General features: G+C 33.7%; 1 protein-coding gene across 4 annotated transcripts in view; it reads right to left on the minus strand.

Moving 5' to 3' along the window:
- Positions 1-2770: 2770 nt before the first annotated feature.
- Positions 2771-12519, minus strand: part of LOC144971139 (protein C3orf33-like) — a 16357-nt gene continuing 6608 nt past the window's right edge. For 3 of the 4 annotated variants that reach the window (XM_078911581.1, XM_078911583.1, XM_078911584.1), the window contains exons 2-5: positions 12296-12355; positions 10808-10979; positions 8321-8475; positions 2771-7901 (exon numbers count right to left, since the gene is read on the minus strand). In XM_078911581.1, coding sequence (XP_078767707.1) covers positions 7644-7901; positions 8321-8475; positions 10808-10979; positions 12296-12355 — 645 coding nt within the window. In that variant the 3' untranslated portion in view covers positions 2771-7643. The remainder of the gene's footprint in view (positions 7902-8320; positions 8476-10807; positions 10980-12295; positions 12356-12519) is intronic. The other variant, XM_078911582.1, reaches the window with a different exon arrangement.

Consider the following 12519-nt stretch of genomic DNA (forward strand, 5'->3'; position numbering starts at 1 on the left):
CAAAAGCGCTTATTAATTTTTAATTCAAAAAAAGTTTAATTTCATTTATTGTTTTTAATCCACCCTTGTCTGAGCTATTAACGGGTGCACCTGGTAGGGTACCTATTTCCTTTCTTAACTTCTTCCGTATTTTGTCTCCTACGATATTGCTTTCTATCCTTGATCAACCCCACTGGCTTTTGCCTAACACCCAACTGAAACTATTTGACAAGTTGAAGACTGTGATATATCATCTTCATAGAATCCACAGTTGATTCAGGCCTTTTTGTGAAAATGGTTTAAAGTAAAATCGAACCGCGCCATTTAAAAGGTTCCGTTTTTGAAACCAAAGAAAGGTATAGATGGTCTGAGCCAAAAAAAAAAGCTCAGCTACGTTCGCCCAAAATCTTTTCTGAGGGATGTTCTACATTATTCATAGTTCTTTTTTCTAGTAGTGCTAGAACATATCATTCTCTTTTTGAGAATCCTAACAGACAAAGTGGACTAAGCTACAAAGACGTGTAACTTGCAAATGGTGTTGAATTTCAAATCGCAACAAATACTAAAACAGTTTTGGTGCACGGCTGACCTTTATCAGTAGCAGATACCTATAACCAATGATGTTTGTTGTGGATGTGTCTCTTTGTATTCTGTTTCCTTTGCTTATAAAAATGAAGAATGAAAATGGAGAGTGATAGAGTATTTCGCCATGTACGCCACTTGCCGAGTTTCTCTTTAAATTGGATTCAATAATGTTAATGTTGGGTCTAATTATTAGGAAAATACTTCAATTCTTCAATTTTGAGATTTTGGTGAAAAACGATATTATATTATCCTAGATATAATATTATTGAAGTGCAAATTCTTAAAATATACGAAAATGACACGAAAAACGCGGTCGAAAAGGGTAAAATTGTTACCTCCTCAAAAGGTCATTTTTTCTAGGGGTATGAGATAATGTGTCAAATATTTCTCAGAATCTATTCCATGAAAATGTCTGAAAAATTCCATAGTTATCACAGAGATGAAGTATTATTTATGTCACCATAGAGATTTTTGTTTTGTTTTGGAGAGGGTATATTATGTATTTTGAGTTATAATCCAAGTTATAATTTTTAAACATTAATTTTGTCCAAATCTTTTTTTTAATTTGCAACCTTTTACAACTTCGTAATGTCCTATTACAAATTCCATAAGTCGCAGCTGTAAAATCTCTCTATGGTGACACAAAATGCTCTGTTGATAAGAGGAAAGAATATGGAGGTTATTCCTTCATTAGTTTTTGTGGAAAATTTGCCACAAGACTGTTTTACTTTTTGATGACAGACCTCTGAATTAGGACGCGAAACGGGTTACAACAGAGTTAATGTATTTGTTTTTCCACCAAAAATGTTTTTTAAAAAAATCCTATAATGACAATACAGAATGATTAAAAAAAACACCCAAGCCGTACCTTAAGAAGAGTCCTGAATAAAAGCACTAGAAATCCTGCTCCATGCTTATATGAATTAGGTAATCAATGCGCTGTTCAAAATCATCAACCCGGCCCAAGGCAATGATGATTCACTTTCCAAAGACAAGTTCTTCAATGTTCTTTATTGATATCACACGCCATCCAAAATGTACTGGATAGCATGGTGGAGACATCCATATCATTCAACGGGAGGCAACACTTTAATTAAACAAGTTTTTGAATCACTCTAAACAGAGTTATGTCTCTTCAAAGACCTTCTTTTCAGTGATTGCTTGTTTTGTTTGTTTTTAATGCTTTTACGGCGCTTGCAACATATTTAGGTCATATCAGCGCTATTAAAAAGGAGGAAAATTGGATTGTTAAAACAATCTAATTATGCAATTTAAAGTAAGACAAAGGGGAATGGTTCAAATAGGAACAGATGTAAATTCCAAGAGCACACTATCAGTGTACTTAGTTTGAGAACACCTCAAAATCATACCCATACACCAGCACAAGATCCCACTAAGAGGAATACACTCAAATGTTTACAAATCACATGTTAAAAAAAAAATAACAATATTTTACAAGTAAAAAAATATCATCTCCTAAAACTATAACTATACATTCGACTGTTTCCCTCCCAGTCAAGGACTACGGCCAGAATCAGGAGCGTCAAAACTTTTTATTGGTCAGATACAAAATCGCTATCGGTCATTTTACACCTGAGTATGGTGAGATGATGAAAGCTTTCCCAGGGAGTGAACTTTGTTCCATGTCGGGTGTCATACCACAAGACCTCAAAGCCAAAATTCAGATACCAGTGAAATCCCCTCCACAAAAGGTGAGATGTCCATTTCCACAACCAAAGATTTAAAAAAAAATTAGAAAAAAAGGGGGGAAAAAATTGGAAAGCAAAAAAAATAAAATACTAAAGAATAAATAAATAACTAAATAAAACCCTTTACGTCTATTTTAGTAAAGTTGTCACAACATTTTAAAATGTTATGTATTTATCTGAATAAAACTATAAAAATGGCAGTATTTTGTACATTCCACGATTAAGCAGCAGCAACAAAACAAAGGATGACGAAATGCATGTGGGAGTGTTCGTTACACATTGGGCATGTCTCATCGAAATCATGTATGGGTGGCGACTACTCTACAAATGGGCAAGGTCCAGGATACAGACTTGTGTTGGTTATTTCCATCAATTCATTACAAGTGCAATCGTTATGAATGTGCCCTACGGTATTAATGTAAAATATTAAGTTATTCCTTAAGTCAGTATGTCATAGATATCATGAAATCAAATGAATATTCAATATAAAAAAATGATTAATTTAACGTTTTTATTTCTCAACAATATCATAAGGAAATATTGGAAAATAGGAACAGTGGCAAAAAGAAAATTAAGGCCATGCAATAGTCACATACAAAAAGAATCAAATTGAAAAATTAATGATTAAATGACCACATTTGTGAAATAAAAGACTAAACACAGAATGTATAATTTACAAGACTTATGATACTGATCGAAACAAAAGGTTTAAATTATTGGTTTTAGCGTTAGCACTGTAAAAATGCAGAGTTGATATTAGTTATGTAAAATTAGCTACTTTTGTTTCTGGAGGAAACTTTGCCTCTTGATTCAAAGTTACTGCATTTGTCGAATTTAGAAAATGAAATGGTCAACATTGCAGGATATAAAATGTCTGATTGGAAAAGATGTAAAATGTGCAGGGTGTTTGATAAAAAAAGGGTAGGATTATAGATTGAGATATCTTGTCAATGAATTAAAGGGGTAGCATGGCTCAGCAGTACAGTCTTTGATTCGTACCCGAAAGGTATTGAGTTCGATCACCCGCCGCATCGCTGTGTGGCCTTGAGCAAATCACAGCACCCTAGCTCAATTTGTGGCACTGCACTGCGGCTGATGCCTGGGTTATTCCAGTCTTCCCTTGGACCCTAGAGACAAATTTCCCCTATGGGATGAATAAAGGGAATTTTATTTTTTTTATTAGCATTAAGACATTTGAGTAAACAATGTATCAAATGAATGGATATCATCTACAGTTTTGTTCAGTTAAGCAGCCATTCCAGTCTATTTCAGTTACTGTTTTCATGAATGGACCCAAACATTGAAGGGCAACTTTTTCACTCATACCGCAATAAATTGTTTCAAAATACTGTTGAAAAATGCTCCCCAGAAATCGGTCTTGCATTACTTTTTTTTTTGGTATCAAAAGGCAAGCAATTTATATATAATTCTGCAGCATCATTGAACACAAATAAAAACAAGAATGAAATGAAAGTAACCTCTTTTGAAAGGCAATGCTACGATTGAGGAAATGGCCTTGCTAAATTAACTCAAAGCAAAGATTTTGAAGTACTGGTTCGAAACCAAGTCTGGCAAGTCAGTGATCGGAAAATTATCGACTGTCGATGATGGTTCAGGCTCCCAAGACATTTCTTGTGAAAGTTCAATTCGAAGGATCCGAAGTAAATTCCAAAAGCACAATGAGATATCACCAATGATAAGGAGAATAGCAAATGTCCAGTATGGATAATCTGCTGCCACATAGTTTTTGTTTGTTTAGACACTTTTTTTACTGATATGAAACCATTTTCAACACACTCGCACATTTTTTTAAAAGTTTAAAATCCTGTAAACAATTAAATTTCCTTTTATGGTTATTTTGTACACACATGCCATGGGTATAAAATGAAAGCAATTCAAAAGGCATTACCAGTCTCTGCTGGTAAATTCAAGCTTTATCATGGACACAAAATCATGAAATAAACATCTAGCACTTTCACTTGAACAATGCGTTGAAGTGATCAAATCAGCAGAATAAAGGAAACTCACAGAGAGAACATTCTAATGTTGGCAAAATGCTGAATAAGGACATGCTGAAAAGGGAGGCAGAGAATATGAAAAACTGTGGGGCATTGTGTCCCCTATCAAAGAGAAAATGCAAACCAACTAGGAATGAACCAATCAATGGCCTCCTGTATAAATGGTTAATCGATGCACCAAACCAGAAAATTAACGAGAACAGGATAACGCTAAAAGAGTAAGTCTTCAAATTTGCAGCAAAGTTTAATATTGCTTATGACATCTAGTGGCTGACTGGAACATCTTGGTATTTGCGAAGCTGTGTGGGGAATCTGTTGATACAGCCTTGGTTGATCACTGGTATGCGAGATTACCCACTCTACTTCAAGGCTATGTTGACAGACATTTTCAACATGGATGGAAGTGGATTGTTCTATAAGACATCATCTGATATGTAAGTCAAGTAAACAATGTTTAACCAAAATAATTTAGCATTTGTTTATATTTTTTAAGTGGAAGATGTTCTCGTTTATTTGTTTAATATGTGTGATAATTCTGAATTTTAACTTTTTGGTTGCTTCATCTTAAACTTCATCATTGTAAAAAAAATAAGATTTCATCATTTAAAAACAAATCAAGCAACTTATATAACCAGTCGAAACCAATAATAAAACCCCTCATAAAGAAGTACGACCTTTGTCAAAATGATCTTAAAAACTACCACCCTGTCTCCAACCATCCCTTTTTGTCAAAGGTACTTGAAAAAGTGGTTCTGAAACAGCTTCTTGCTGCATTCAGTTGAATGGTCTATTAGAAGATTTTCAATCAACTTATACATCAAACCACTCAACTGAAACTGCTCTGTTAAAAGTTTTTAATGACATTGTTTCAAGTATTGATAATGGAAAAAATGAGTATTTGGAGCCTCTTAAATCTTAGTGTGGCCTTTGATAAGATTGACCATGTTGTTCTCTTAGATCAATTAAAGAATAATTTTGGAATTTCCGACTGTGCCCTGAATTGGTTGATAACTTACCTGAAAGACAGACGCCAATGTGTAGAAATTCAGAATTTTAAATCAGATAGTATTACTCTTCAATTAGAAGTTCCCCAAGGCTCTCCATTTTATTTAGTCTTTACATGGCACCTCTAGCTAATATCATAAAAGATCATAATTTTGGCTGATGACTTACAAATTTACAAGTCTGTTTTAAATCAAATATACCCAAGCTTGTCTCTGGCATTGAAAGCTGTATTTTAGACATAAAAGACTGGATGACGTGAACAAATTGCAACTTAATGAGTCAAAAACTGAAGTCATAATGATAGGTAAACCAAACAATCTCAAAAGCTTTAGCAACTTCCAACTTGATTTCAATGATTGCAAAGTAATTCCATATAAACAAGTGAGAAATCTTGGAGTTGTTTTCGATGAAAATTTGTCTATGAGCAAGCAGATCAGTGCTCTCTGCAAAAGCATGTATTTTAAACTCTCAAAAATAAAATCAATTCGGGACAATCTGACGACTAACATTACCAAACAACTCATGGTTTCTCTAGTATTTCTAAATTGGACTATTGTAACATACTTCTTCTAGTCTGTCTGATGAGAGTCTCAGAAAACTGCAATCTGTGCAAAATTCAGCTGCTAGAATTGTATTGATGAAGAAAAACTGACCACGCTACCCCCAGTTTGACAACTTTGCACTGGCTTCCCGTCAAAGCAGGGATTGAATATAAAATTTAGACCACTGTTTTTAAATGTTTAAATAGCCTTCCCCCCTCCCCCCACCCCCTGGCCCCTAGTATATTTCAGACCTGATCAAAAAGAAGACAAATTCTCACATCTGAAGGAGCTCCAGCAACACCACAATGTTAATCATAACAAATTTAAATGGAATCATTCAAAACACATCTTAAAACATTATTTTTCAAAAAATACTTTTACACATATGTCTTATTTGATAATTACGTAATATGTGTCACGCTAATTATGTTGTGTTGTATAATGTTATTATTATTCATTGAATTGTATTTTTATTGTAAAGTGCTTTGATATTCAATTGCATGGAAAGCACTATTCTAAATGTACATCAATATCATTATTATTATTTATGTTGAAACAAAGCCATGCCACATTAAAAAAAAATTGTTTATTTCTTAAATTATTTTAATTCTCAGATCATTTTATGTTAAGGGTGAGATGTGTGGCAGGGGGAATAAGTCAAAAGAAAGGGTAACCGTTGCCATCTGTATTTGATTGGTGAAAAGAAACAGCTTAATCATTATTAGAAAATCTGCAAGACCACGAGGATTTGGTCGTATTGAAATGTACAGGCATTCTCAGAGAGCTCGGATGACATCTGATATCTTCAATAACTGGTTGGATAATGAACAGTAAATTAGGTGTCAAAATGACATGCATTGCATTTCTTCAACAACACATCATCATATCCAGATAGGAAATTGAGCAATGCAAAATGGCAATATTTTCAACCCAAAACAAAGTCTGACCTATCCTTGGACCACAATGTCATTCAAGCTCTCAAGCTTCAGTCCAGAATAAAGGTACAATTTCAGTACAAGTTGTCACAGATGGAAATAGACAAAACCTACTGGAGTTGATGAAGAAGGTAAACATTCTCAAGGCAATCCATTGGACTGTCTTGTCTTGGAAGGAAGTTCCCGCAACAATAACAGCAAAATGTTTTAACAAAGCTGTAATCAACGCACAATCACAAGCAAGTGGGCTAATTATAAACGAGGAAAACGAGGATGCCCCTATTGTCGTTGATAAGGAGTATAATCAATTAAGCTACACATTTATTGGCATGCCCTTTATTCAACTTGTCAGGATTGATGACTACTTGCATGTCTGCGACACTGGATCAATTGATCAGAAGCGTGACACAACTGACATCCTTTCTTCATTTCAAAAGGATTGTGATGATGATGCCAACAACAAAGACGATGACAGAGAAGAAGACACAATAGAAGAACACATCAGCTTACAGGAAGGATTTTCCTGTGAAACTTAGGCAATTTTTTAAACCAAAAATAAAAAAAATAAAATAAAATTGAAACAAAAAAAAAACAATTAAAAAACCCATCCTAATGGGGCTTTGGCAGTCCTTAGCCTGAAACCAAATTCACAACATACGGATTTGGCAACTCAAATAGTGTGCTCCAATTGTGGTGCTATTACAGATTTTTTTTTTTTTTTTGATAGAGACAATGCTGTTATTGATCAGGTCCTTAACCAAGAATCATAAAATTCGATCAAAAAGATGCACCAATCTGCTATATACAATCGGAATACAAATTAAAAAAGATAAATGACAATAAATCTTAAATTCACTAAAACTAGATCTTTTAAGATTTGTCCTTCTTAAAAAAGCCTTTAAGCTTTCCTTTTCCACGAATAAAAACATTTGACAACATCTTCATGAGCCAACTGTCTTCATCTTTCCAAATCCCTTTTCCTCCCTTGGCAGCCTTGTGCTCTAGAGCAATCATCTTCCTCAAGTAGCTGTCGAAATATTCGCCATCGGGTGGAGTCTTAAAGTCTTGGACTTTGCACAGGCTGTTTTTAATCAGAGTGCTGCTAACACTGATTCTACCAAAATAACCCTGAAGATAATAATAATAATAATAATAATAATAATAATAATAATAATAATAATAATAATAATAATAATAATAATAATAATAACAATAATAATAATAATAATAATAATAAATATAATAATAATAATAATAATAATAAATAATAATAATAATAATATAATAAACAAAACAACAACAATATATAAATTAAAGATGATGATGATGATGATGATGATGATGATGATGATGATGATGATGATGATGATGATGATGATGATTATAATATAATAATAGTAAATCAATCCTAAAATTAAAAAGAAATTTCTTAAAAACCCTAACTAGTGAGAGCATGCTGTATTTGAACAGTTACATGTTGATAAAAGAAGAATAACATATTATATTTTAGAAATAGTTAATAATTCCTTCACATGGACATGGAATACCTGTTTTACTCTGATATCACAATATAAAGTTTCGTGGTCCCTTGAAAACATTTGAAACCAAGCATGTTTTCCTGATGCATGACTTTTCAGCCACAACACAGCCTCGTGACTCAAGTCTAAACCAGCAGGCAGGACACTAAGGTGCTGAGATTTATCTGAAAATTCAAATGAATTATTTCAGATACAAATTAATATCATTGAGAGGAGAAGAAACAAAAAGCAAATTAATAAATAAATAAAATAATAATAACAAAAATAACAAAGCAAAAAAAAAAAAAAAAAAAATAAATAAAACAAAGAATAAAGAAACCAGAAACAAATAATAGCAAAATACAAAAAAAAAAAAAAGCAAATAGCAAACGACAAATATTTAAGGAAAACAGTATATGGAGTCTTAAATGTTGTATGAATGCAATAAATAATGTCCTTTACCGATAATAATTCATATGACTGCCTAATCTGTTTTGCTGATCATATTTGTCATTACTTATTGTTGCTGTTTTTAAGGGTTTTACGGCGCTTGCAACACTTATAGCACCAGTAAAGAGGAAGAAAATGAAATAGTAAAAAGTTCTCGACTTACAATTAAGCATCCAAGAATAAGGGAGGCAAAGGGGAATTGGTTCAAATAGGGAACAGATGTAGATTCCAAGAGCACACCATCAGCGCACTTAGTTTGAGATCGCTATATGTCTCATCCAGACACAGGCAAAGGTCCCCGCCAAGAAGAACACACTCAATTGTTTACAAATCATACATATGTAAAAGGAAAAACAATACAGTGCATAACAGAGAGATGATTTATAAGAAAAGAAATATCATCTGCCAAAACTATACATATGACTGTTTCCCTCCCAACCAGGGTATCTGGCTAGGACCAGGACAAAACCATGTAATCTCATTCACAATCTCACAAGACAGAAAGCAAGTTGGAAAACAGATCTAGGGGGATAGAAGACACAATATGTACCTCACTGTCCACTATGGGAGGTCAGGAACATCACCCAGTTACTTATTGTCAATTTGGTTATGAGTTTGTAATAAAACATTGCACATAGGTAAATAGTAATTAATTCTAATTTTGGCATTGAAAATGTAAATATATCATCAAACTGTATACATTTATTGACTCAATCTTTTTTTTTCGAGGGTGTGTGTGCGCTATTCATCAATATTTTTTTGGTCTGTTATTAATTTTGTGTTTTTTCTTGCTTGTTTGTTTGGTCATGTGGCTATTTCCCTGTCTGTGTTGTGATTTTTAAAAATCAAATGAATGACCATAGTGCATATGTCGTAAGTAACCACTTGTGAGAAATTCAACCTACTACAGTGGAACTCGGATACAATGGGGACTAACAAAAAATCCCTGTTGTAGCAGAGTCCCGCTATATCCATACATACAGAATTTGAAGCATACCAATTCTGAGGTAAAATAAAAAACAACACAAGGTCCACGTTTCGAGTTACCTTAGTAAATAAATCAGATGACGTGACTTTGACTTCCAGTCCTGTAACCTCCCCCCCCAACCCAAGTATACCTCACCCCCTCTTCCACCTACTTCAGTCACAAGATGGGTCGGAACAATGCAACAGTTAATTCTACCTTCCTCCTCTCCTCTGCTTTCCACCCATCCCAACTGCACCACTGACAGCCACTGAGTGCACTTCAAAACTCAAGTAGCGCCCAATCCTACCCTCAGGCTTCACAAAGAGCTCTTCACCATCTCACTTATCATTGGGCATAGTCATGGGTACTCGAAGTACATAGAGAAACGTCAATTGTACTCACAATAACTGCAATTCGCCCACTCCTACCTCATCCCCGTTCCCCATACTTTATGTGCCATGTGTGAATTCCTCTTTCCTTCTTGAGTACGTAATTTTTCTCAACTGGGTACCAAACTTGCGACTCACAACCCCCCCCCCCCCCCCCCCCAGCTGTAGCCGTGTTCCAAGAAATATTCCCCCCTAATAGCCATGCATGATTTATAAGAATTTTAAAGACCGTAGAGAAGGGATTAAAACATTTCCTGTTGTAGCCGAGGACGTTGTACATGAGCTGTACTGTAGCAGGAAGATCAAAATTAAACTCAGTAAAATCGATTCTTTGTGACTTAAAATAGTGTATGGTTAATGATGATAATAATTAATTTGCAAAGCTTGACATAGCATCATATCTCTCAACATTGTCATGTTTATTTAACCAATTTAACCAACTGAGGAGTACACCCAAAGCCTTCAAACATAAACACTCTCCTTCTCTGTCACGCAATGACTTAATACTTCCTTCTCACAATGTCAGTCAGTCATTGAGTCAACTTTAAGCAAAATTCCATCTGTAGCTGCTGACTTCATGAGAGGTTTGGTAATAAAAATAAAGAAGAAAAAATTGGAATAGCTATGGAGTGTTGACTTCAGGCGAGATAGTCTCTTGTTGACTGCACTGTATTTGTGAGGATGACAAGAAATAAAGTATAACATATTTACCAGTTGATGTTGATGTTCCAAAATAACTGGGCAATCTCTTCAATTCGATGATAGGTGTATGCTCTATCTTTAATGTGCCATTATCAGTGACATGCCTTACATGACCTTGTAGTGTGTAGTTATTTTTGATGTACTCGGATGGAATCTGGTTAACAGCTATAAACTTTTTAGTCTGTAATTGGATACACAAAACAAAAATCCGATCAACAAGAAACGTATTTTCCTGTATGCTGAGGAACATATTTATCTATTTCTTACCATTTTCAGTTTGACCGGAAATCTTTTACATCACATATGTATACCTTTGTGAGACTTTTTGACCAGTTAAGGGTCATTTTATTCTTTCTATATTGGAAGTAAAAATTTTCAGACCAAATTGACAGATGAAAATTGTATGACATCATTGTGCATGTTGTATGACTTCACAAATGTTAGAGTCATTACTTAAGCCAATAATAAAAATAACAATAATATAATAAACATACCACACATTGAAATGAATTAAGGAAAATCAGATTTAAAAAAGAAAGAATATTGTGGCAATGTTATTATGAAGGAGTGTACTTCTATATCTTTTTATTTCTATTTGCCATAAGGCAATCGTAATCAAAGTTCTTTATCCTGGCCTTTTAACTACGACCTAATAGACGACTTCTGCTCTGCTGACTAAATTCTTAATAAGTCCCAGGCAACTACAACATTACAAAAAAAAAGGAGGGGGGGGGGGAGGAGGAAGATATATATGTAGTTCATTTCTATAGTTGAAAACATCTTATATCATGTTATAGAAAGGTCTACTCGGACAAAAACATGTCATCATCCCCTTAACAAAAAATAATTTCATATTGGCTGATTTTATGATATAAATATTCAATAGAGACAATTAAACATTTCCAAATTAACAGCATTTTAACAATTGTATAAAGTTGCTGCATTGTATTTTTCCTATTTTATTCAAATCAAAATTTTTATCCTTAGAATAAAGGAGTTCTGTTTATTTGATGGACCATAGAGGGCCATCATACTTTAAAACTATCACTCAGGTATATGTTACAAGCAAATATCAGAGAAATTTTTGAAAATTTATAACGTCTACCCTTGCACATTACTTAATTGTATAAGGTCTCCCTTTTTCTTCTATATTTCAATGGTGACAGATTAAATGATGAAACCAAAAAGTTAATAAAGACACCTCACTACCAATAACTCTCTCGAGCTCTTCCAATGGTGTAATTATGTAAAAATGCATCCACAAGGTCAGGGCCAAAGAAAAACGAATCTGTGCTTAATTTCACCCAGTTTTGCATCAATCTCTGACAGAATAAGGAAATCATATAAAACAAGCCTTACCCAAGACTTACAAACTTGGTAGATGAAAGCTTGAAATCAGAAGCTTCGTTTTTAGATAAAAGCAAGATTGACATTCTACCATACATACAGAATGCATTTATAAATGGAATGCTTCATACTAAACTAAAATATCCATACCGCCTTCATCTTTCCAATAAGTATCAATACGGCAAATGCCCCCAGACCATATGAAGTCCACTGAAATGAATATTTCAATTTTTAAAAAATTTGGTTATAAGAAAGAGTGAATCAAAATAGAATACAATAAATTTTGTTAAAATAAAAGGCATGTAATTATCATTAACAAAAAAAAAAAGGGTCGTACAATAGTGGAAATGAATAAAGTTTTTAAAATGTGAGGG

This window comes from Berghia stephanieae, chromosome 4 (assembly GCF_034508935.2).
Source record: "Berghia stephanieae isolate SIO BIC M18660-M18661 chromosome 4, UCSD_Bste_1.3, whole genome shotgun sequence".
Lineage (NCBI taxonomy): Eukaryota > Metazoa > Mollusca > Gastropoda > Nudibranchia > Aeolidiidae > Berghia > Berghia stephanieae.